This window comes from Lytechinus variegatus, chromosome 3 (genome assembly GCF_018143015.1).
Source record: "Lytechinus variegatus isolate NC3 chromosome 3, Lvar_3.0, whole genome shotgun sequence".
In the NCBI taxonomy this organism is placed as follows: Eukaryota; Metazoa; Echinodermata; class Echinoidea; order Temnopleuroida; family Toxopneustidae; genus Lytechinus; species Lytechinus variegatus.
The window spans coordinates 39,536,813-39,563,239 of NC_054742.1; the positions used below are offsets into that span (position 1 = coordinate 39,536,813).

General features: G+C 34.4%; 1 protein-coding gene across 1 annotated transcript in view; it reads left to right on the forward strand.

Moving 5' to 3' along the window:
- LOC121410988 (structural maintenance of chromosomes protein 1A-like) overlaps positions 1-26,105 on the forward strand; it is a 37,644-nt gene extending 11,539 nt beyond the window's left edge. The window contains exons 4-24 of the mRNA XM_041603434.1: positions 1,038-1,274; positions 2,660-2,872; positions 3,337-3,422; positions 3,981-4,146; positions 4,566-4,735; positions 5,441-5,485; positions 5,860-6,073; positions 8,614-8,825; positions 9,206-9,427; positions 9,925-10,120; positions 10,677-10,745; positions 11,233-11,488; positions 11,965-12,050; positions 12,581-12,716; positions 13,359-13,504; positions 14,319-14,462; positions 14,908-15,017; positions 15,924-16,092; positions 22,203-22,381; positions 22,944-23,124; positions 23,653-26,105. Coding sequence (XP_041459368.1) covers positions 1,038-1,274; positions 2,660-2,872; positions 3,337-3,422; positions 3,981-4,146; positions 4,566-4,735; positions 5,441-5,485; positions 5,860-6,073; positions 8,614-8,825; positions 9,206-9,427; positions 9,925-10,120; positions 10,677-10,745; positions 11,233-11,488; positions 11,965-12,050; positions 12,581-12,716; positions 13,359-13,504; positions 14,319-14,462; positions 14,908-15,017; positions 15,924-16,092; positions 22,203-22,381; positions 22,944-23,124; positions 23,653-23,748 — 3,333 coding nt within the window. The 3' untranslated portion in view covers positions 23,749-26,105. The remainder of the gene's footprint in view (positions 1-1,037; positions 1,275-2,659; positions 2,873-3,336; positions 3,423-3,980; positions 4,147-4,565; positions 4,736-5,440; positions 5,486-5,859; positions 6,074-8,613; positions 8,826-9,205; positions 9,428-9,924; positions 10,121-10,676; positions 10,746-11,232; positions 11,489-11,964; positions 12,051-12,580; positions 12,717-13,358; positions 13,505-14,318; positions 14,463-14,907; positions 15,018-15,923; positions 16,093-22,202; positions 22,382-22,943; positions 23,125-23,652) is intronic.
- Positions 26,106-26,427: the final 322 nt, after the last annotated feature.

The following is a 26,427-nucleotide window of genomic DNA, read 5'->3' on the forward strand; positions in this document are numbered from 1 at the left end:
AGTCAAATGTCATTTTCAGGTCAACATTAAAGTTTACATGCAAGACTCTTTCTCCGCAACCAGAAGTTACTTTTCAACCACACTTGGATGGTAGATGGCCTTGGGGGACCTGCATGCTAGGGTCATTGTCGCCATGATAGTTGTATTTATTTGTCTAATTTCTGTGTTAAAGTTTACATGCAAGACTCTCTTATGACACCTAACTCTGCAACCATGAGTCACTTTTGAACCAAACTTGGATGGTAGATGGATTTGGGGTACCTGCATGTTATGCTGCAGTCGGAGGTCACATGGTAAGGTCAACGGTCATTTTCAGGTCAACTTTAAAGTTTACATGCAAGACTCTCTTATGACACCTAACTCCGCAACCGTAAGTCACTTTTCAACCTAACTTGGATGGTAGATGGACTTGGGGGCCTGCATGTAATGCTGCAGTCACAGGTCACATGGTGAGGTCAAAGGTCATTTTCAGGTCAACATTAAAGTTTACATGCAAGACTCTCTTATGACACCTAATTCCGCAACCATAAGTCACTTTTCAACCAAACTTGGATGGTAGATGGACTTGGGGAACCTGCATGTTATGCTGCAGTCAGAGGTCACATGGTAAGGTCAAAGGTCATTTCAGGTCAACGTTGAAGTTTACATGCAAGACTCTTTCTCCGCAACCAGAAGTCACTTTTCAACCACACTTGGATGGTAGATGGCCTTGGGGGACCTGCATGCTAGGGTCATTGTCGCCATGATAGTTGTATTTATTTGTCTAATTTCTGTGTGAGCTCTGTATATCGCAATGACGGATGACGCTGTGGGTTCGGGGGATACATGTGCTCGGCTGAGTGATCCGCCGAGCATCTGTAGTTAAATATGATTTAACACTATTCTTTAATCTGTCCATGTTGAGGGCAAAAGGGAATGTCATGCGTAAAATCTTTGGGGCTTGTCAGAACTATTCTATAGTTACCTTATGTGGATATTTATTACTTATGTTCCTTCCGATGTGTATTATTTTTTACTATTATCATTAATTGTCATAGGGAGCTGTCGAGTCTATTGCCATGAAGAATCCCAAGGAGCGAACTGCCCTCTTTGAAGAAATCAGTCGCTCTGGTGAACTAAGGGAAGAGTACGAGCAACGTAAGGCTAATATGATCAAAGCAGAGGAAGACACTCAGTTCAACTACCATAAAAAGAAGGGTATCGCTGCTGAACGCAAGGAAGCTAAACTTGAGAAAGAAGAAGCAGAGAGATACCAGAAACTCAAAGAAGAATTGGTAGGTTTTATTTAAGGCTTTTCAGTTATGCCTACTTTGATGTAAACAAATCAAGAATGGACTTGGCGCTTACCAGCAACAAATGGAGCCTGAGGGCAAATAAGATCCCTTAGTGTTCGAAATATCCCTCATGCACGTTGCAGGATAGCCCCCTAAAATTACAATTAGTGTCATAATTTGTAATGAGCAGAAGCAGAAAAACAGTTCCTGTATAAAAAAAAAAATATATTTACCCTCTGGCACATACAGACATTTTAGCACAGTAACACACCATGAGTTTAGCATTTCTCTTGTATTTGTCAGTAAAAAGCAAGTGGGGATTAACTCTTCATGCGTTACGTTCGCATTATTGCACATCCGTAGGTGTGTTTCGTTCGCATCTTTGCACAACCACACATTTCCCATAGACGTCCTCTGTCCCATTGGTTTTCGAACAATTGCATGCCCCGGAGCATGCCTAGCTACAATGTAAAGCCTGGCGTTTGTTTATACTGTACATGTGTACCGATTGATCGATCGCGCGTGCGACATTAGTTTAGCGTTCAACGGATTATCGCAGTTTACAAATTACAGAATCATTGATTTTTTTCCTTGAAAATTAGTACTTATATCGTGTTTATTTTATTAAAAATCAATACATCCTGATCACAGCCAGGAAGTTCATTGAAAAAGGAGAGGAGAAAATCAATAAAACCCTCCTCACAAACAATACCATGGCCAGGTTTATTGTTAGGAGTCTATGACTCATGGCACGAATGTGAATGAGACCCTTTCAATGGAGTACATTACCTTGACCAGGCAAAAATTTACTCTCTTTTATTTTTCACTATGTATGGGCTATTTTTATCAGATTATCATGATTTTGGTATCAATACAAAGCTTATGTAATGAACAGTCTAAGTGGATGAATAAAAATCATGCCACTAACACAAGAACCAAAGTAAAAGGGGGGCTAAATTTTGTTGGAAGTATTAGGAGAAAGCATTTAGAAAATGTAATTTACTATACATTTTTCCATAATTTATCCAATAAATTTATATACGATAAGAAAGCCCAGGAAACAACCATACAAGTTTGCTACACAACATTTTTTTCAAAATGATCAGATAAAAAGTTATGGCACTCTAAATAAGAGAGTGTATTATACTGCGTAGAGGGGATCACTGCTAAAATAATGCAATACACAGGGGGTTTACAGGTGAACGCATGAAGAGTTAAGAAGCTATACTAGCAAGGGACTTGCCAGTGAATAGAATGTTATTCAGCAGTTTCTAGTGCAATTATTGCATAATGCATTATGCTTTCACACAATATTTATGGTTGAACGTGAAGAGCTCTTCTCCAGTGTGACTTCATCTTTATTTTCCTTTTTTCTGGTACACTAGGCTGACAAGCAACTGGAGTTTCAACTCTTCAAACTATACCACAATGAGAATGATATCAAAAGGCTTTCAGATGAATTGGGAGGCAGGAACGAGGAGCTGAAGAAGTCTGTTGAGAAGAGGGAAGGGGTAGAGGAACGTATTCGAGGAAAGAAGAAGGAACTTGGACAGCTGACCAGAGAGTTGGCTGCTATTGAGAAGGACACTAGAGAAAAGGTGGGGGTCCAAACTTTATAGTGAATAGTGATATATGAAAGGGAAATTTTATAACATGTGTTTTTGATGCTGTGGATTTAAAAAAAAAAATGCTTATATAAATAAAAGGTTGCACAGAATGGAAATAAGTCAAATATATCTTGAAGCTATTATTGTAACTTTAAATTTTAATTGTTCATGGATTTTGATTTGAAAATATGTTGTTGGTGCCATTGCAGAATTTGAAAATATAGAATGGATTTTAACCATAACTATGTAAAATATGTTTTAGTTAAAATAATAGAACAAAACATTCAGATTTCATTGAAGATTTTTGGGCCAGAAAAGGATGTAAATATAAAGACATATGTACAGTCTTGTTGTTGCCCTGAAAGTTTTTATATATGGCTTAAAGTCAATAGTTACATTTACATACCTTTTTTTACTACAAATAAGTCTTTCTCACTATTTTTTGTTATTTTCAGGAAGTAGAGTTGAATAAGAAGAAACCACAATTTATCAAGGCTAAAGAGAATACAAGTCATATGAACAAGAAGCTGGAAAATGCCAAGTGAGTTTGTACATAATCAACGTTGAAATAATTTTTTGGTGAAATTATTCAGGTTATAATTCTGCATATTTTTTCATTTCAAGACAAATCAACGTAAACTATAGCATTACTGGGTATAATCCTTACTTTTCAGACAGTGCTCTGAGCATGACATTTTCTTATTGAGTTGGTGTTGTGAGTAATTTCTCTTTTCAAAATTATTCTTTTTGTTGAGGAAACATAAAGTTGATATGAGTTGATATTGAAAAATAGATAAATGAATGGGGAAGATGGATGCCTTATCTAATACTTCAATATTGCCTGTTGGTTTTTCACATGAAGAAGTTGGTGCATCTTTTATCTGATGCTCTCAATTTGATCACCAATATTTGCTTGGAGATGCAGCACCATATCATAGATCTCTAATTCTTGGATGACAGGTTTATAATCAATTATTTGTAAAGTAAGCTTTTTATAAATTTCTACAAGAGAAAAGAGGTGCCTATTTTGGTGGGGTTTCTTACCCCGGGTTATCTACTAGCATGTCACATCATTCTCCAATGTGTTGTGTTTTACCAGGAAATCCTTGAAGTCTGCAAAGAAGGCTCATGATAAACACATGGCTGATATCAAAGAGCTAGAAGATGAATTGGATACTGTGGAGAGGAAGAGACAAGATTATGAAGAGAGATTAGAAGAAGAGAGTCAGAGTCAAGGCAAAGACATGACCCTAGAAACATCACAGGTGAGAGCACCATTTAAAATAAATCCTTAGGGTTCCATGCTGTCAGTTGCTTGTATATTTTAACAATAAATTTTTTATATCTATATTTTTTCAAATGATTGGATTTTACTTCACTGACTTTAAGAAATCTAGTAATTTCACATGCCAACTAAGTATCTTCTGCTTGGTATCCATTCACTTATAGGTGTAAAATGGAGATATGAAATCAATTTTTATAGTTTGTTGTAGACTGATAGTTATCCTTATATAATTAATTGTATCTTAAATGTTGCATGACCTTGCGTAGTGAGGGCAAGTGTAGTTTAACGTCTTGCAGAATATTGAATATCAGTGATTGTAATCCCTTTCCTTTTAAAATTCTTGTCCTGTGACTTATTTTTCAATCCTTGTTACCACTTTTTGTCTATCTAAATCTACAGGTTGAGGAATACCATTCTTTGAAGAAAGAAGCCGGTATGAGAGCAGCTCAACTCCTGCAGGAGCTTGAGAAACTCAACCGAGATCAGAAGTCTGACCAGGATAGACTGGAAAGTGAGCGGACACGAAAATCAGAAATACAGGCCAAGATTAAACAGAAAGAACATGAAAGGTAGACGCTGCTATTTTCCATTTATTTGCATTTTTTCCCAAAATTTAAGCCACATGCTACAAGATTTGGTGAAGAATGTTGTTGCTGTTGGCAATGATCTCGAAATGAGTCCAACCAGAATCCAATATGGCCACCCAAGTGTTTTATGTATAAATAGAAAATATTAATGCCAAATGACTCTTGGAAAAAATGTGTAATTGCTGAGAAATGAGCAAAATAAGCTCAGAATTCCATATAATGTTGGGTATTTTTCCAAGTTATATTAGTACACTGTCCCACATATGCCTTTTTGTGTCAGTGATCATCAGGATTATCGGTTTTTAGCTAAAATTTCGTGATTTCACAAAGATCAGTTTATTTCAATGTACCAGATCTAGATCTATGATAATATTGTGGCAATTAACCTTGATTTTAAAGACTTTCTCATGAAATAATTGTTTGCTGCAACTACTGTCTTTTACCTTTAAATGTTATAATTGTCCACATTTTTTATTTTCAAGTATATCATATTATGTTATATTTATAAACCTAGCCCCCTGAAAAAAAATGAAGCTTGGGTCATTGAATGGGCCACTCTTTGACATATGATAAAATTAATAACTTGTTAAAAAAAAAACAATTTTTTTTTAATGTCCCATCTTATATATTTCAAGGGTCCCATGTGAATCTTTATGAAAAAAATATGGGTTTTGTTTATCTTTCCAGGGAGGAGAATCAGAGACGTCTTGAGAAGCTGAATGATTACATTAGGTAAGTTTTGATGTATTTGCTCAAGCTTTTATACCTGTCTTTTGCTATAAGTTTAATTAGAACCCTTTTTTTTGTTATGTTCCATATCTGTGTTTTTACTTCTTATTTTATATTGACTTTCTATGTCATCAAATTGTATTTCGATTAAGATTGCTGTATAGATATTATTGATTGTCGTGAAAAAAAATCACAACTCTTATGAAAACTCCAGGTAGTTACAAGCAACTTTAAGAACAACTGGTGATCCTTCCTTAGGTGCAACTTCGATAAAAATTTGTTAGTACCACAAGAAAAGTTCACTAGTCATTCATAAAGTCCCTAGTAACTTGCGAAAAGCTTTAGGAAACGCCATCCCGGTCTATTTTTTTTATTAGGGCAAGTGAATCAAACATAGCAGAGCAGACCCGCCTTCGTGAGAGTCTAGAAGAGGAGGTGAACGGGGCATCAAGTCGAATGCAGGAGATTCAGACAGAGATGGCATCCATTGTCGAGCAGCTAGGAGAAGCCAAGGTTGATAAACATGAAAGCGCTCGTCATCACAAGAAGGCTGAACTCATTGATAATCTCAAGAGGCTTTTCAACGGTGTGGTAAGTAAAGGAGCCTGCAAGAGATGTGTAATACCCTTTTCATAAACCTATCCTCCAATTAGCCGCCTAAGAGTAATGCGGATAATTCAATAAAAATTGCATTCATAAACTCTGAAAATAAGAAAATTTTTACGAGCGCCCGTCCTGAAAAAGGCGGATAATCGCCATGACAACTGGACACGCCCCCTCCGATGCGGTTGTGTTGGAAAAGGGTGACCTTGTGACCGCACCATGGCAATTATCCGCATTATTTGGAAATGCGTTCATAAACTCAAAATCTTGTCCCGATGCTGCTATTATGCGGATAATAGCAGCATCAGAGTAATGCGGATAACTCTTGTCCTCCTCCAATTTTACGACCAAATTATGCTGCTATTAGCCGCCTAATTCATTTTAATGGGGTTTATGAAAGGGGTAATAAGATGCATAGGCTGACCTGATTTGTAATATCCATTTATTTATGTATCTTAGAGGAACATTAAAATTTGCAAGACTGGAAATATACCTTAAAGCTATTCTCATGAAGCTGCTGCAAAGTCAACCATATAGATCTAAATCTAAATCTTGTAGATTTACATGATCCCTTGTTTTTCAATGATGAAAGCTAAGCTGAAAGATAATCTACAGATAAGCACCTTTTGGACATTGTATTATAATTGCTTGGGTAAAGATCCTCCACTTGGCTTGAATGCCATCCTTTTGTAAATTTTTCAGTTATTACACATTTCCAACAAAATCATTTGGTACTTATTTATTTTTTCATGTTCAAACACTTAGTTGGTCATTCTTTTGAATTCTGTTCAAACTCCTAAGGTATTTGTGTTTGAGATTATGGCAAAAATAGGAACATGCAAATTTTTGTATAGAACATACAAGATTTTTGTCTCACCTGCGAAGCAAAGTGAGACTATAGGCGCCGCTTTTCCGACGGCGGCGGCGGCGTCAACATCAAATCTTAACCTGAGGTTAAGTTTTTGAAATGATGTCATAACTTAGAAAGTATATGGACCTAGTTAATAAAACTTGGCCATAAGGTTAATCAAGTATTACTGAACATCCTATTAGAGTTTCATGTCACATGACCAAGGTCAAAGGTCATTTAGGGTCAATGAACTTAGACCATGTTGGAGGAATCAACATCGAAATCTTAACCTGAGGTTAAGTTTTTGAAATGTCATCATAACTTAGAAAATATATGGACCTAGTTCATGAAACTTGGACATAAGGTTAATCAAGTATCACTGAACATCCTGCATGAGTTTCACGTCACATGACCAAGGTCAAAGGTCATTTAGGGTCAATGAACTTTGGCCGAATTGGGGATATCTGTTGAATTCCCATCATAACTTTGAAAGTTTATGGATCTGATTCATGAAACTTGGACATAATAGTAATCAAGCATCACTGAAAATTTTGTGCAAGTTTCAGGTCTCATGATTAAGGTCAAAGGTCATTTAGGGTCAATGAACTTTGGCCGAATCGGGGGTATCTGTTGAATTACCATCATAACTTTGAAAGTTTATTGGTCTAGTTCATTAAACTTGGACATTAGAGTAATCAAGTATCACTGAACATCCTGTGCGCGTTTCAGGTCACATGATCAAGGTCAAAGGTCATGTAAGGTCAATGAACTTTGGCCATGTTGGGGTTTTTCGTTGAATAACCATCATATCTCTGTAAGTTTATTGGTCTAGTTCATAAAAAAGGGAAATAAGAGTAACCATGTATCACTGAACATCTTGTGCGAGTTAGAGTAGTATTCAAAGTGAGCACTGCTGCTATATTGAACCGTGTGATGCAGGTGAGACGGCCAGAGGCATTCCACTTGTTTATATTCTTAGTGCTTTGTGTACAATTTTTTAATTGATTAGTCCCAGATATTTATAAATGGTTTCTTTTACTTGATTATTGCTTCTTATTAAAAGATTGAATAGTTTTCCAAACTGTTTTGTGTCAGAATTCAATGATAAATTTGAAAGGGATCCCAAAGACTTCACAGATCATACCCTATTGTTGATGATTTGGATACTAAAACATTTAGAAACTTAAAAGAGAAAAAGTGAAGTGATGTGATAAGTGTAGTGATATGATGTACAGAAGTTTTTTGATGCATGGGTTTTATTACTTAAAGGTTACTTAGGGCGTGCTGCAAGAAAAAAATATTGCATGCAAATTTGCAATTTGTTGATCAATTATGTCTATAGTAAGTCAATTGTACTTCCTTTTGCAAGAAGCAGACCAGCTGTTCGTAAGTTAAGAGCGACTTAAAGAACGCCTGGTGATCCTTTCTTGTGGTAAATAATATTCAACATTAAATGTTAATTGGTGATTATTTAGAGCATAAGAAAGGTTCACCAGTCATTCTTAAAGTTGCTCTTACAAACAGCTTTATGAAACACCCTCGAGAACACATTTTCAAATCTGCAGTTGATTACAAGATATGTGAATACTGTTTGGGATCTGAATGTGCATACAAATTATTTTAAGTGTCTTGCAATGTCTCCCTACTTTAATATGGACATCTTCTTTTTTCCTCTCAGTATGGGCGTTTAATCGACCTCTGTGAACCAAGTCAGAAGAAATACCAGATAGCTGTGACCAAGGTGCTAGGTAAGAACATGGATGCTATCATCGTAGACTCTGAGAAGACTGCCAGAGACTGTATCCAGTACATGAAAGAACAACGGTCAGACCCAGAGACTTTCCTTCCATTAGATTTCATTGAAGTCAAGCCCATCAATGAAAAACTCAGGTTAGTGTCATTCTGAGCTTCGTCACTTAAAGATTCTAATCTGTAATTCATAAAAAAAATCATTGATTCTTATAGCCTCAATCTGATTACAAGATCCAATTTAGAAATAGATATTTCTAAAATAGGGCTTACCGATACTTTTCCCGTGTTTATAAGATTATAATTGGAATATAAATAGCTATAGATCATTATTACTATCAGGGAATGACAGATTTTGACCATGTTTTGTTTATTTAATTCCTATTCATTCCCTTGTTTATTTGATTGATGATGCTTGATGTTGTCATTGATTGTGAATCGGTAATCCAGAATTTATAAGCTTTACAAAATTTAGGGATTGAATAAAGCATTTTTTTCATCAAAATTTGTTTAATTATCAGGGAGATTCGGGATCCTCGTGGAGTAAGGCTTGTAATCGATGTCATCCGATATGATCCACCGAATGTGAAGAAAGCACTGATGTATGCCTGTGGTAATGCTTTAGTGTGCGAGACAGTAGAAGATGCCCGGACCATTGCCTTTGGACGTCATGAGAGACATAAGGCAGTGGCCCTAGATGGGACCATGTTCCAAAAGTCTGGAATCATTTCAGGAGGTGCTAGGTAAGAAATGTAATTAACAAATATTTCTTGAAAATGGTTTAGATTAATGTTAAGAGGAATGCTTTTACCTCAGCTTTGTTGCCATTTTGATTCATAATGATTTCTATTCCCAGGACGGCTTTGTATAAAAATTGTATTTATGAGGACAGAATTGTTTGAAAAATCATGTGGTTAAATTGGCATCATATGCTTTGTAAAAAAAAAATCTTAATTCATCACCAATTAGACTAATGGATTCAATCTGTGCAACAATTGTGCTTTCATTTTGTGACAAAAAGTGCAATGCTTGTATGAAATCATGTATTAGTTGCTAAATTTTCCTAGTGTGGAAAGGGGACGTACACTTGTTTCTACAATGTTTATCCCTGACAGGCTGTTTTATTTTTTACCCTTCATGAAAAAAGAAATGGGGGGCAGGAGTGGTTTGTTTTGAGAATAGACAATTTCCTATGTTTCATTAAAATACTTTTGATTAAATTTAAACAAAATTTTCACAGTGATTTGAAAGCGAAAGCGAGGCGTTGGGATGAGAAGTCTTTGAATAATCTGAAGCAACGTAAATCAGAACTGAACGATAGCCTCAAGGAGCTACAGAAGACCAAACGTAAGGAGTCTGAACTGAACAACATCAAATCTCAGATCAACGGGCAGGAGACCAGACTGAAATACTCCATCAATGATAGAGATAATACTGTGAGTAGTTGCCTGCTGGCATTAACATTTTCAGAATTTTTTTTATTGTACATCTATGAGCTATTTGGGGTTAAATTAGCCTAGTTTTAATTTTTTTCAGTGCAAATTTGACCCCTTGCAAACATGTTTAGATCAATTTTATTGCCTACACTTGTATGCTTCGACTTAGGAAGAGAGTGGCAGCAATGAAGAAACAGACAAAAATAGAATAAAAGAAAAAGGAAGAAAAAAAGAATAAAAAAAACAAGAACAAAACAAGAAAGAGAGTGAAAGAAAGGAAAGAAGAAATGAAGCATGGGAGGTGTCCTTGTTAAACTGTCAGTTTCTACAAGACTTGATATATGATGATTACTGTTATTATCAACATGATTTTGATAGTCAATTTCACCTTACTCCCTATCATACCTTTCTCACCTTACACCATTATAAATCCATCTGATTTTACATTTAGGTAACAATATATCACTCCGAGCTGTTATTTTTATATATGAGGTTAGATATATAATATAGTGCAAAAATTTATCATATGTTTGTTTGTTGTTTTTTTTCTTAACAGCAAAAGAAAATCCTTGCCAACAATGACAAAGCTATTCAGAAGCTCATGCAGGACCTTGAAGGATTTGATGTAAGTTAATTTCATATCTTTGTTTAAGTGTATGTATAGATATGTATAAATCTGTCCTGTCTTTATTACAGATTCTTTGCCTATAATGATATTTGAATATGATTTATGAATTAAAAAGGGAAAACTGAGATTTATGTAGTATTTTACTATTTAATAGATAAGAGTATGAAGTATTTAAAACTTCAAAATGGCACCTCATAACAATTTTACCTAATGTCATTGAGAAAAATAATTTATGAACATAAGAGTAGTGACCTGAAACATTGATGCCTTCTCATCATGTATTTGCTTAAAGTCATTATAAATATCGTTCATGGATTAAAAACCTATAGAATATTGTTCACAGATTAAAACTTTCGAAGTCATAATTATTTCTTTGCTTATTGCAAATAAATTTTTTATTAATTTACAATATTGAGTTGTTTTTAAGTTCTGTGATCCCTTTGAATACTAATTATATTCTCCATCAATCCCCATGTTATTGTAGCCTCGTATGAGTGCCATCGAGGAGCAGATCTCCCAGAGAGCTGAGCTGATCAAAGCTAAGACCACCTCAATGAACCGTGTTGAGGATGAGGTCTTTGCAAACTTCTGTGACCAGATCGGTGTAGCCAACATCAGGCAGTACGAAGAGAAGGAACTTAGGGCCCAGCAGGAGAGAGCTAAGAAGAGGCTAGAGTTTGAGAATCAGAAGTCACGTCTCATGAACCAGCTTGAGTATGAGAGATCAAGGGATACAGAAGGTTGGTTTAGATGTTTGTGCTGATATATTGGAGATGACAATATCCTGGTATCACAGAGACATGTGAAAGTATAACTCTGGAGATGGTAGTCAATTGAATCTACCTCTTGGTATTGGGATTATCAGTTCAAACTGTAGGATATTGAGAATTTGGTTTGGATGTAGTGACTGTTTTGCAGAGGTGTATCATCAAAAATACTGTGAAAATATAATTCAGACTTTAGCATTAATTTGAATTTATCATTGAAATTTGAAATTTGTCACAAAACTCTAGGATATGTATACATTGGTGTTGATGTTGGTGATCGTTTAGGAAGCAAACCTGGAATGGAAAATGGAGTGTTTCTAAGATTTCAAAATAATTTGCATGCCTTTCTTCATTGTGTGTGTAGTGAAAACTACTGAAGATCGGATATAGCAAGTAATAATTTGTTCTATGTTAACGTTTTCCTATTTTTCGCTTTTTTCCTCCTTCAGCTAATGTAACCAAGTGGAAAAAAGATGTTGCCAAAGATGAGAAAGATTTAGAAAAACTCAAAAAAGAGGAAGCAAAACAGATGAAGGTAATTACAAAGTGAAGTCTAATGCTTGATATTCATCATTATATTTAGTATATGAAACTACCCTGCAGAACAAATAATAGTTATCTGGATGTAGACAAACTAATATTCTGAAAAATTGCTCAAACTGGTCTTGAATTTTGCGAAAAGATCGGTACCGACTTATTGATGTGAACAAAGTAAATTGAATTGAAAAAAGGTGATATAAAAGACAAAATCTATTATTATTATGATAAACAAATGCATATAAACTTTCTATGAATTACCATACAAGTTTTAGAATTTAGATTTATCATAAAAGCTTTGACACTATACAGGCCTTAAATCTTTTATCAGTTAATTAGTAACTTGTTCAATAAAAACTATTCACTTTCTTCCCAATATTATTCATGGGCACATTATGAATTGTTTTCTTTTCATGAAATCAATAGAAAAGATGTTCTTTTTTCAAAGCATAATACAAATTCTAGAAAATCAAAGCTATCCCCAAATTATTTTGATGAAATAACATTAGTGAATTGTAACTGTTCCAGATTATTGATGATGAGACAGAAGCAATGACAAAGCTGAAATTCTCGAAGACAACCAAGAAATCTCAAATTGATGACAAGAATTCAGAAGTTGAAGAGATCCGTAAGCAGCTGATATCATGCAACAAAGAAATAACAGGTGTGTATGGAGTTTCAAAGGTAGTTTTAGCAGTTGCTTTTGATATCGATTAAATTTTGTTCTTTGAGGGTGTGTTGTACATGTTTTCATCACAATTGTGGGGTACATCACACTTGTGGGGTAATGATTTACTTTTGCAAAAATTTGTCTGCCTTTGCAAGTGTTGTACTTCCTGATTATTTCCAAGCTCTGAAAACATTACCCACCTCCCTGATTATTAACACTAATTCCCATGCATTGCATAAATTTGACAAAATGCATGACACATGAAAATCAACCATCATTAGCAGTTTAGTGAGCTGTATACTTCATTCATTTGGTCTTGTAGGGATTAGAGAAAGAAATTAAAGCATACACATTCATTGAGAACTTAAAAGCTTTTGCATTATTCACTCTTTACTTAAGGTGTTGACAGCCAGGAGAAAAACTATTGAATAGTTTTGCCCTAAGTGTGCTTAAGTGTTGATTTTTGTCTTTGTTCAATAGATAACACAATGAGTTTCCTGTTTGATTTCTCCCGTGGATTGAAAAATGATTCAGACATCTAACTGTAATAGATGTTGTCATGTGGTGAAATACCCTAGTTGCAAATATGAATCATTGAGATAAAATTATGATCATCATATTCTCTCTCATCCCCAGGTGTCCAGAAGCAGATCACAGCGACTGAGACAAAGCTTGAGCAGAAGAAAGCTGATCGTCACAGTCATCTCAAAGCGTGTAAGATGGAAGATATCAAGCTACCAATGAAGAGAGGAAACATGGATGACATCTCAGAAGAAGCAGAGGTATAACAAATCATTGTCCTGTTTCATTTTGATAGGGTATATAGGAATCAATTATCAGTATTGTGGGATGATCCATCCATTATTTGAATGTATTAGAAACTGTGTTGCTGTGGTAGTGTCATATTGTGATAATGCAATTTTCTCTCATAAAGCCATAGGTAGAGATGTTAATCACCTTCAATGATATTTTTAGTTAAGGTTTGAAGTCATTTCTTGTAAGATCAATTAATTGGTTGAGAGTACAAACATGATCAGGAATTTATTTTGCCTAATTTGCAATTTTTTCTTCAATGCTAAATTGTTATTAACTGGTTAAGTAAATCTAAATACTCTTTTTCAGAAAGATTTTTGAAGCTGTTAATGATTGCAAATTGTATGAAACAGGACTCTTGGTAGTTTGAATGTTAGTTTTATGCTGCATTTAAAATATATATCAGATATGTAAGTCATAGTATTATGTAATACTGAAGTTACCTTAGATACATGAATTGCTGTCTGGAATATGAACAAATAAAAGCATTTCTGGATGTTTGATTAAATCAGTGATTCTTCAAAAGACGAAAGTGGTTTTGTTGCATTTCTATGTGAAAAGTTTTGCCCTCGAACAAGAACTAAAGGAGGAAGATCAGTACAATAATCCTTTGTGACAAGTTTTTTTTCTAACCAATAAAGTTTATTAAATCCTTATGAATTCAAATTCAAGCACCTTTTTTTTCCTTCTATTTTCTTTCAATCTATTTCATATCTTTTTTAAATTGTATTTCTTCTCAAATGTGTGAATAATCATCTCTTTATTCTATCTTGTGTTTACTAGCATGGTGGGAGCCAGCGTGATGCTGATGACATGGAGAGTATGACTGGAGCTGATAGTATGAGTAGCCAGGGAGCCAAATCAATTTATGCTAGAGAAGCTAATATCATCATCAACTACCGCAGACTTAGTCATAGTCTCAGAGAGGTAAGTTCTGATTTCCACCCAGATTCAATTTACTCTCATACCGTCTGTGTCACATAAGGCAGTTTTATATTTGAGATGCATGTAAAGACTGTTCCCAGTGACTCACGTCCACTTTTATATTTCTTATGATTCCTGGCCAATCCATCTTCCTCTCAGATCTACAGCATATTATCATCAACTTCACATCCTGATTAGTTTCTTTACGTCCTCACACATGGAGTGTACTGCATACAATTACGACAATACGTGCATATTTAACACTATTGTTGCATATCAAATCCCTTTTGCTTGAATATATCTCAAATTGCATCTTAAAGCATTCTGTAACACATTATTGCCTCAAGGGAGATTTCTATAGAGGGATATATTTGCATTGAATAAAAAAAGTTATTTATCTCTATAATGATACTGTACCCTCATAATTAGATTGATTTTATTTCTATAGCTTGATGGAAGTGAGATCAAAGAAGAAGCAGACAAATTATTATCAGGGATTTCAAGCATGGAAGCCACACTACAGAGGATAGCTGCCCCAAACATGAAGGCCATGGAAAAGTAAGTCTCAATGGAAAAAATGCACTGTTAAATCTGACAGAATCAACTGGTCTCACATGATCATCTCAGTATGTGATAGTGTATGGTAATAGAACAAATGAATTAACTTTATTTTTATGTAATTTAAATTCAATATTGAGTGGTTACATAATTGTGTACAAATTGAATTTGAAAGCAGAAAAAAAAATATTTACATAAAATAAGAAGGAATAAACCCCAAAGGATGAATTAGCTTGTTTTAGGTACACCATTGTCCTTAAATTTAGAATGACTTTTAGAGTGGAACAATAAGAATATAGGGGATAAAAGCAGAGACATGAAGGAAAATGAAAGAAGATATAGAGGCTGCAAATCACATAGCAAGGAAGTGATTGTGGCAAAATAGAACAACTAGCAAGATGTAAGAATATGTTGCAATATAGTTTATACATGTTTATTTACAACAAAGCAATCTTGGAAAAACAAATATAAAAATATGAACAGTTTGATGATTTATTATTTAATCTAGGATACACATGTACATTGCAGAGCGCCCTCTCTGGCAAGCAAGCTGCATTTGCTTTTTTCCTCACTGTAGGTTTTGTTATAAGATATGGAAAAAAAAATGCTTCAGTATTCAAGCTTTAATTGAACAAAACAATGGAATATTGACTATTGAGAAAAATTTCAAACATTAATAGATTATTAATTAAACTGTTATGTTTACAAACTGCTTCCATTAGTAGTGTTTTAGAAGCTGTATAATGAGATGATGATATTTTAATGCCATGCAAGTTTAATAATGCTGATGCTCAAAATAGAATGATATTCACTATAAATATCAATGAACAATTTTATTTCATTTTTGTTTCTAAAGGAAATTTTTGTTCATAATTAATTTTGTTATGGTTCTTTTTATGTCTTTAGACTTGATGGAGTAAAGGAGAGATTCCAGTCCACCACAGAAGACTTTGAAGCAGCCAGAAAGAGGGCCAAAAAAGCCAAACAACAGTTTGAGATCATACGCAAGGAACGGTATGAGAGGTTCAATACCTGCTTCGAACATATTTCAAATAGGATTGATGACATCTATAAGGTAAGATTCATTCATTTTACTATTATTGTAGATATGGAATATTTCATGGTATGGACAAGTCTGTACAGTTTTCACAGCTCAGCATTATCACAAAAAGAAAACTGCATGAAAAGTTACCATATGTTTATCTTGCATACAGCTATCCTAACTGCACAAACAAATGTGTGATTGTGGCGGGTATCTACTTGTGCGTGGCGGAAAATGACAATTTTTACAGTACCTAGAGTTTGGTTTCTTGAAGCTGTTGGTGTGCATTAATAAGAAATTGTATGTTTAATTGAATTTGTTTTAAAGTGGTAACTACTTTAAACCATTGTTATTTCATATGTAATAGATTGTTTTGATGAAATATGGGGGGATGTCTTCTGGGATGTGTGTGATGTAGTTGTTCTGATGTTCTCAATTTTGTCTCTTTGTACACCTTAACACATGTATTAACTTCACAGTAAGATATATACAGATTGAATAATACATTGGTATAGACGAGCACCATGAGTGCCATTATCTGGCAGGTACTGGCACTATAAAGTTTGGCTAATAATAATATATAGCATTTATGAGGTGCCGATTATCTAGTTGCCTATTCAATGAATGGTGCACTATATATTACCCCGACTGTAGCTCCTGCTGCTAAAGGCGCTTGGTGCATTCAAGGAATTAATCCTACCAGGTACCCATTCACCTCACCTGGGTTGAGTGCAGCACAATGTGGGTATATTTCTTGCTGAAGGAAAACACGCCATGGCTGGGATTCAAACTCATGTCCCTCAGATTGAATGAAGAGATTCGTAACTGCTAGACCACGATGCCCCCCCCCCCCCTCCATTCTTATGGAATATAAAATTGAACATTAGTTAAAATAAATCATTTGAATCCTTGCTATTTGAGCCTTAGTCACATTCTGTCATTCACCTCTGTATGAGTGATATGCGGTAAAGTTAGTAGAAAATATGTGCATTGAACAAGCAGGTCCATACTTCCCAATGTATGTACTGAAGGAACTCCATTATGCTACAAGTACCATGTGAGAAAGACATGCCTGGAGAGCGTTTCATCAATATTTTCATCCGACAAGTTATCAGATCTGACATCTTTCCATGATTTTGATTGGCTGTAAGGCACTGTTCCTATGGTAACTGTCGGATGAAATGGGACTTGTCGGATAAAATGTCCGACAAGTACTTTCATGAAACGCCCCCCTGGTTATTTAATTAATCTATGCAACATTGTTTATAATGGTGTTGAAGTGATGATTATTGTGCTGAATCTACTGATGGTTGTACAGTTCCTAAATATTTTGTTTAGCAATGGAAGTAAAATGTGTAATGCATTATTCAACTAAAAAAAGCACAACAGTTGCTTTTTTAACTCGGTAATCTATCATCTGTTTTGGGTTTAAGCAAGAGATGTATAGATAGTGCATGTTGATTTTTTTTTATTGTTAATACTGTTGGGGGTACATGTATATATGCTCTATGTTCAGGTTTATTTTTCACTATCATGACTGTTATGTACTTTTACTATTCATCATTTGGATTGATCATTTAAAGGGATAGAAATGGTCAAAGCAAATCAATCCTGCTGAAATTAGTATCATGTTCATAAAAAGGTATCTTTAAGAAATTGTGTGACATTCCTCAATGAATTCTAGACTCTAGAGAATTCAGTGATTTTGTCTGAGAATACACTATTAAAGACCCTGACCGGTGTAAAAACAATCATATATTAAAAGAAAGGCAATGATTTATACAATACAAATATACCAAAAATATTCTATACATCTCCTTCCATTTTTTAGAAATATTAGATAAAAATAAGAGAAACTGCTCCTCCAAAGTACGCTTCGATTGAGCACCCCACGTCGCCTGGAAAGGATGACGTCATGTTGTGTCTGGAGGGTTGCGATTCCATAGGTTTGTGTACAAAAGCATTGGGTATTTTCTTCCATTTCTATATTATGAATCCAATTTTTTTTCCGTTTTCAGATGAAAATGGCACTCACAATTATTCACTGTTGAAATTGATGGAAACCTACAACTATTAACTGCCTTTTTTGTGACTTCTTTGTTTGGCTCTTATTGGGCCTAAATTGCTATGTCAGGAAAAGTTGTGATACATAATCTGAATGCAGATAGATTTGAAATCCACGCCAAATAAGCAGGAAATAAAATATGGCAAAAACTAGTTCAAAACTGTAGATTTCATAATTTAAGCATATAGGAAAAAATATATGTGATATCACTCTGTGATGGAAGTGAAGAAAATGAAATGCGTAATCTGGAAAGCAAAAAAATAACCCAGTTTTTCTGTGTACAAACCTATGGAATCGCGACGCTTCTTACACAACGTGACGTCACGGTCTCGAGGCATTTGAAAAGCACAATAAAGCCTATTTTCTAAGCCGGGTTCGAAGCCCGATAATTGGAATATTCTTAAGCAAAATACTCAGCTGGGAAGGGTGAAAATGAATAAAGCTCACAATGCTGTATTTAGTAGCTTCTAAGCTTTCGATTGGTATATAATTTGTCAATTTCATTTTTGGGTCCGGTCTGGGTCTTTAAGATCAAACTCTTTGAAAGGCTCAGATGCCTGCATACATACAAGCTAAGTGACACAGTGCTCCCCATACTGTATGTACACATATGTGGGCAAATGGATTGCCTATTGTATTTACTTGTCTGCTGGTACTTTAACTTGAATGCACAATGCTGAGTGAGGCAGCATGATTTTCATTTGCTGTTTCTGTTATTCCTGAACCAAATTTGCTCAATTACAAGGAAATATTCTGATTTAGTAATTCAAGATCATATTATATTATTAACTCAATATCATTCCAGCTAACAGAATACAGTCAAACCTATCTATTAAGGCCTCCCAAGGGAAATACAGAAGGTGGTCAATGTAGACAGGTAGCCCTAGACAGGTTCTATTCCTTTCAAATGGAAGACAATTTTGGTAGCAACTTAAGATGCATGTATGGCTGCCTAGACAAATTTGACTGTAGTTCTAAATTACCAAAGTGCCTTCTGTCCCAAATACTAAACTTCCTCCGAGTTTCATTAAGTGGTACATGTAGCTCAGATCAAGTAGAAAACAATTAGCCTACATTAGACTTAGACTGTACTGTAGACTGTATTACTTGATCTGTGGTCACACCTGAAGTCTGCCAGGTTTCCCCCATGCAGTTTATTGAACTATTACATGACCTTTTATTAGCCACAGACCACCTGATCTCTGTGATCATTCACATACTATTAGGAAATGGATTTGTTTTATCACCAAATATTAATCTTTTGAATTTTAACCTTTTTGTATTCTAGTCTCATTGTCAATTTCTGGTGATTATTTTCCACATGTACTTTCGTAGGATGTAGGCTATTTGTTATCATTCTGTAAATCTTGTATAGATAGCATCCAATGGTCACCAGGGTTTAAAATCGCTATAAGGGTGATAAAAAGAGTAAATGATTGTGTAACTTATAGGATTGTAATTTGTTAGATTGTTCTTGTTACTTCTGGAACTCCGTTTAAAGTTTTAAACAACCTCTTCATGTTTAGTACCAGTGTACTCCCATTTAATCACACATGTCATATTTGATTAGAAGGAAATAGGTCTGGGATGTTGGAATTACATGCAATGAAAGGTAAATAAACTGTTAACCAACCATTTAAACACTACTCCTTGGTTTAGTGTTCTTTATGCTCAAGATATAAATGGGATGCCCTTCTTGAATGAAAAATAAAATCACTAATTTAAACTATAAACCAAGAATTGCATGCATAACAATACTTTTACTCAATTTCAACAAGATTCCATGCCTTTATGATGTGAGTTAATGACTGTTTTTATCAATCCAAATTGTTCATTGTCCAGAATTTGAAATTTAAACCATGTGATACTTGTATATCACAATAATTGTATGTATTGCTAATTTTTTCGATTTACTTTTTTTGATAGTTTTGACTAATCTTGAGAGTATTTCAGCTCATTCTTGTTTTTTTTTCTTCTGAAGCATAAAAAATCTTACAATATGCAAATATGACCAAAACAAATGGAAACTATGAAGAAGTTTATGAAAGCTTGAACAAGTTAGTTCCAAGCAGGTGTTATTCAATTTCTTGTTTTAATGGAACTGTTCATGTATATAGAAATTAAATTCTATACATGTATGTTGCCATTTGAATTTGAAAATAACAACAAAAATTGCTTTCTCACCTATTCTGGGTAGAAGTTTTCTTAGGATGATAGCTAGTTTTCATTCTCACAATGGGGTAAAATAAATTTGATGGTCTTCTGTAAAAATAAATACTCCACTTTTTTCAGAACATGGGGTGACCTTTGAACTCCTTATTGAATTGTAAACATAGTGTACATGTAGCTTTAACATGTTTTCTGTTTCATGGCTTTAGGCCTATACATGTATACACAGTTAGGCTCATAATCGTTCATTGTGGGTTGTGTTTATTAATTTTACCCAATTTTATAATCGTTCATTATGAAATTTATACACTATACAATGCATTCCATCTCAGCTAGACTTTCTTTCAATTATTCTTAAATGAGCTGGCTCCAAGCAAATCATACAATGACTAACATAAAATATTTTTAGAATAAGGAATATCAAAAAGAAACTTGTCTCTCACCTAATTTAGAGTGTCTGTACATTGTAATTTCATTTTACACTGTGATGTATTGATCAAATATATCTTTATTGAGCTATGTTGTGATGTGTATTGGGAACTGAAGATATAATTGTAATGGAATGTAGAAAGTATATTTCATTACAGTGTAAGACCAGGGGCCCGTTGCAGAAAGAATTGCAATCAATCGCAACTCTAAAAATCATGCGCAATTTTCAACCAATCAACAGCGCGCATTTTTGACTTGCGATTGATTTTTTTACTTGCGTTTAAACGCAACTCTTTCTGCAACGGGCCCCAGAAGGAAATATGGAACATTGAGTTCATTGAACTTCTTTGTTGAGTAGAGATCTGTGATGATAGTGGACTACAGTGTGTAATCAATTTAAACAAACATGTAACAAGAATTGTACTTTTGAATACAAAATCTCTCTGCATTTTATTTTTTCTATACAATGAAGATATCTTTAAAAAAAGAATCAGATTATGGTAATTTATTAAAATAAAAAATCATTTTAAACTTTGTGAATACTATTGAGTGGCTTACTATTTCTGTCTGGAAAAACGTGACCATTGCATAAGACTATTGCATATTTGAATAACTCATTTTACCTTTTGGTTTGCTGAAATGATTGTACATGTAGCAAAAATATGTTTTTGTTAAAAGTTAAATGAAGAGAGATTTATGGAACTTTGAAAGAGATTTCACAATAATCCTTCTGTTCTGTCACTGTGCCTCTTGTACTAAAGTAGTTATTGATTGTGCCAAGTGGTGGGCTTTCTTGGCAGAGGGGGAGGAGTCCCACTGGAACAACTATTTCCAAGACCTGTCACATGTAATCAACCTAAAAGAGCTCAAACCAAATGCTATTTCACAAGTAATTTAACATGCAATGTGCTGATGTGTGAACATAAATAACAATTGCTTTCTCTGTGTTTTCGAAGTGCATGTTTCACAACAAAATGAAGACATTCTTCATGGTCATTAACAATTAAAGATGATTTTTTTTTACCCTGTGGTGGACACACATGTTGCCCACCATGTTATGAAATTCCACAGAGTAAAGTGTTATTTTCATATTTATGATGATTTATGTCAAATCTGTCAAGAGTTGTTAAAAATAATTTTCTTAAAGTGTCATAAGTAAATGTGAAGATGGTGTGACAAGCTTCTAAATTTCATCAAATCTACTCTAACAAATAAGTGTAACATACAAATCTTCAAGCTTTCGAAAAAAAATGACTGGTACCAAAGTTAGAGAATTACCTTCCTCAAAGTATTTTTTGATGTTCAATCTTTGAACACTTGTTTGTTTTATTAGCTATAAAACTTACAAATCTAAGTTGAATCTTTACATTTTATTGTCAAACTGACTAGTTACATTGCATTCTGCCTTTGTACTGATTATTGCTGTCAATGAAATTATCACTATCATATTTTTTCCCCACATTGTTCTTCACCTCTGTAGGCTTTGTCACGTAACCACAGTGCCCAAGCCTTCCTGGGACCAGAGAACCCTGAGGAACCCTATCTTGATGGCATTAACTACAACTGTGTAGCCCCAGGAAAACGCTTCAGGCCAATGGACAACTTATCTGGAGGAGAGAAGACAGTTGCTGCTCTTGCCCTTCTCTTTGCCATCCACAGGTAAGGATTTCACAGTTTTTGTGTTGTATCATGTACTCTTTGATGTAAAATTGCAGGTGAAATAGAATATTGAGTACTTATTTTCAAATGTATTTCCTTTTTATTCCCTCAGGTATTAGAAAAATAAGGAGAATACAATTTTGAAAAAATGGCTTCTAATGAGTAGCTTCGATGCTGATATAAAATTAAAAAATAAGAAATATGGAAATACTTGGGCAGTATATTTTTTAAGTATTAAAAATGCTTGTATCTCAAAACTTTATGTAAGTAGATTTTAGTGGAGTGAAAGTCTGGGTATACAGAGATCACTTTGCATCAAGGGCCTTTTTCATTATGAATGTCCCATTTTAAAACTAGGTGGTGGAGAGATTCAGCCTTTAAGACCCCTGTTGTCGACATATCCACCAAAAAACTAATACGCCTATTGCCCACAACGTATTCTACGATATCAGTTACTCAAAAGCCTACATAGATTGATTTTTGAGTGAGGTATCATGGGATTAAAGATGTTTGTAGTAGTATGATTGTTATGCATTAAAGTTTAATGTGATTCATTGTACAGTTATCAGCCTGCACCATTCTTTGTTTTGGACGAGATCGATGCTGCTCTTGATAACACCAATATCAGCAAGGTAGCTGAATACATCAAGGAACAGTCTGAAAACCAGTTCCAGTGTCTTGTTATTTCACTCAAAGAAGAGTTCTACAACCATGCTGATGCCCTCATTGGAATCTACCCAGAGGTAAACAATTACAGATAAAAAAAAAATTAATGTATACTTACTACCTATCATAAACTTAGCAGCATATATATATATTGCTTCTCTGCTTGAACAGCCATAAGCCATTAAAAGAAAATTCTAATTTTGTTCAACTGATTAAATATAATTGTAAACATCAGAGACTATAACACAATGCACAAAACTCTCGTGCACACTTCTAATGGACTGATTTTGGTGACCAGATTTTCTGTTTTGTTTTTATATATTGATTATTATTATTATATTAGAGCTTTTAGAATAAAAGTAAGGGGTTTGTATATAATTTTACAAAGATATTTTACAAGGAGGGGTGTGTAGATTTACAGTATTTGTGAAATAAATTCTAATGCTATATCTTTTTTAGTATAGAATTGATTCCTATGACATGACTCATGGAACTTCTTTTTAAGATCAGTTTCATCGATCAGTGAAACACCCCTTAGTATTCAACTGCAATATATATATTTTTTCAGTGCATTGATCATGCCTTTTATCTCAACCTCTTTACAGCAAGGGGAGTGCATCATCAGCAGGGTGTTAACCCTTGACCTTACAGAATACCCAGAAGCCCCTCAAGTCCCCAACCCCATCACTGGTATCCGCTAAATCTATCCTCCCAACCCTCTTCACCCCACACCAACACACTCAATCTGCTGCAGTCGTCAGGGAATGGTTGGATCACACAATATCATCATACGTCTCCTCTGTTTTCATAAAACTTTGTTTTTATTCAAGAGTTGTATAGAAGGTATAGGTAAATCTTTGTTTACAAAATATGTAAATTTTGTATCCCAACTTTGTTTTCTTTTCGAATCACATGAAAAAAAAATCATTGAACACTTGGAAACTATCAAAGCACAACTTGAAACATCAATGTTATGATTGATTAGTTTTGAGTTAACCATTATCATACATCTGTATTCCTAAATGTATATGATTTCTTCATAATGTCCTAGCCTACCTTATCCGTACTGTCATTGTTTACAATATTTTTCTTACAAAATTGCTCTGAGCAATGTATTGACTGAATGCTTCCTTGGTACTTCCTTTGCAACTTGACTGTCATCGTGGGTTATGACTTGAGACTGAGTCTCAATCAGTACCGTATAGTGACATCTCAGTACCTACTTTCATCCAAAAGGGCAGATGCCTTATGTGTGACAGGTTGATCCTAGACCATCATAGGGAGCCTCACTCAAGTTAACCAGCGTTGTGTTCACACAAGATTAACATTGTGTAGAATTCAAATCCTAATACATGTTAACAAAGTCACTGAAGATGAATGTTTATGCAAAACAAAAAACAAAATTTTTCAAGTGTTAATTGATAATGTGATTTAACATTCTTTGTAACCACACGCCTGCACCACTTTTAATTAATTGTGTTTCATCATAGGCTACATTCATTTGAGTAAGGAGCCCTTGTGGTGATAGCTGTGGATTGTTTTTGGTTTAATTCAAGTTAAAATTCATGTAAGCCATAACCTCAGGTCCTGTACAATCTACCACGGCAAGTAAATTTGTTAGGGTTTATCCTCACTACCTCAACTTGAACAAGGGCGTCTCGTGTGAACCTTCCTTTACTCTGCTACTTACACACACACTTGCCGTGAGATTGTGAACCTAACTAGGTCAATGCCATTGTCAGCCCATGTGTTCTTGTTTGTTTGATCAGATTTAAGGAATGCTCTAGGCTGAACTAGATCAAAAGTGGTTCACAAATTGATATGTAATGTAGCACAGTATGTCATTTTGGTGCTTGGTTCAAAGGTTAGTGTCATAGGTGAGAGGGCAATCCATTTCCTCAGCTCAAGTTCTCTTTTTCAGTAATGATAATAATCATTACAGAGGGTCCTGCAGTCATATTAAATATAATTTCAAAATGATAGAAAACATTGGTTGTACCTGGGTTTATCATCAACTGATTTTTCCTTGCACCTTTTGAAGTTGTTAAAATATTTATCTTAAAAGGGGGCCCTTAAAGGATCATCAGTGAATTCTTGGTACTGGGGTTTTACAATACAGATGTAGAGATAATGGACTGTCGGTCTTTATATTCGAATTAGAATTGGTCTATCTGTGGTGTGTAAGAGGAGGGGGTTGTGTTGTTACCTTTGTACTGTAAATAAATAAATTGTACATGTATTTGCACCATTGATCTCAGTAATTATTGGGGACAATCACATTAGACACTGTTTAAATCTCGTTACATGTATGTACATAGTGCATTCCAGTAGTTTACATTTTCAACTTCCCTTATTATCTCCTGCATTTATAAATCTAATGCAAGTTTTGAAATTGTAAATACATTTTTTTCTCATTCATTCCTTTCTAATCTGTTAGCTAATAGTTAGTGGTGGGTCAGAGGTCTGGAGTTATTATATTGCATGTTAACAGTTTCTTTCATAGACTTTGTGTCCATCCAAGGTCAAGGGTATGGTCTGCTAATATAGGTCTCAATGTCAGCTTTAAACTTGTCACTCCTAATAAAGGTGCCATTAATGTTTAATGAAGGTTTGATATAGTTGTTTTTGGTCACAGGTATACACTTAAAAAATGCCAGTGAGTTTTTGTATGACTTTCTTTGTTATTTCTTCTTACATTGTCATCACTTTGCAAGTCAGGTATCAGAAATTTTTAAAAATTGAGGGATTGTATTGGAATTCTCTCCTAATCATTGTATTTATCAAAATTTATCTTTTTTTCCCTGTTATTTACAAACTCCTTTTCCTATATTTCATCCAAGAGTAGTCTTTGTTAGGTATTTTTGATGATGAAAAAAGTTTACTTGAAACTTGTACAGCTCATTGATCTATGTATCTGTTAGAATTTGATGTCGGTGTTGACTTGTTTTATCTGTGCAAAGGGATAATGAATTCAAAAACGTTTATTATTCAGATGAGAATGCAAGATGACTTCTTGATTGTGGTAGTATGACAATAAATAATCCAATTTGTATGTAAATATTATGGCCTGAGTGTGTCTCCTTTTATGTGTGACTCGTAAAAATGTAGATATCTTATAAGAAAAAGCCAAGTTTGTGTTTTGTTTTTCATACATCTCATATTGATAACAAATTAACCAATGATTTACAACTCAATTTTTGTCTCACCTGCGAAGCAAAGTGAGACTATAGGCGCCGCTTTTCCGACGGCGGTGGCGGCGTCAACATCAAATCTTAACCTGAGGTTAAGTTTTTGAAATTCATTCATTTCATTCATTTATTTATTTCCATTTCTGGTAAAAAAACATTCAAATACAATCAAATATTTACAAAAAGAAAACA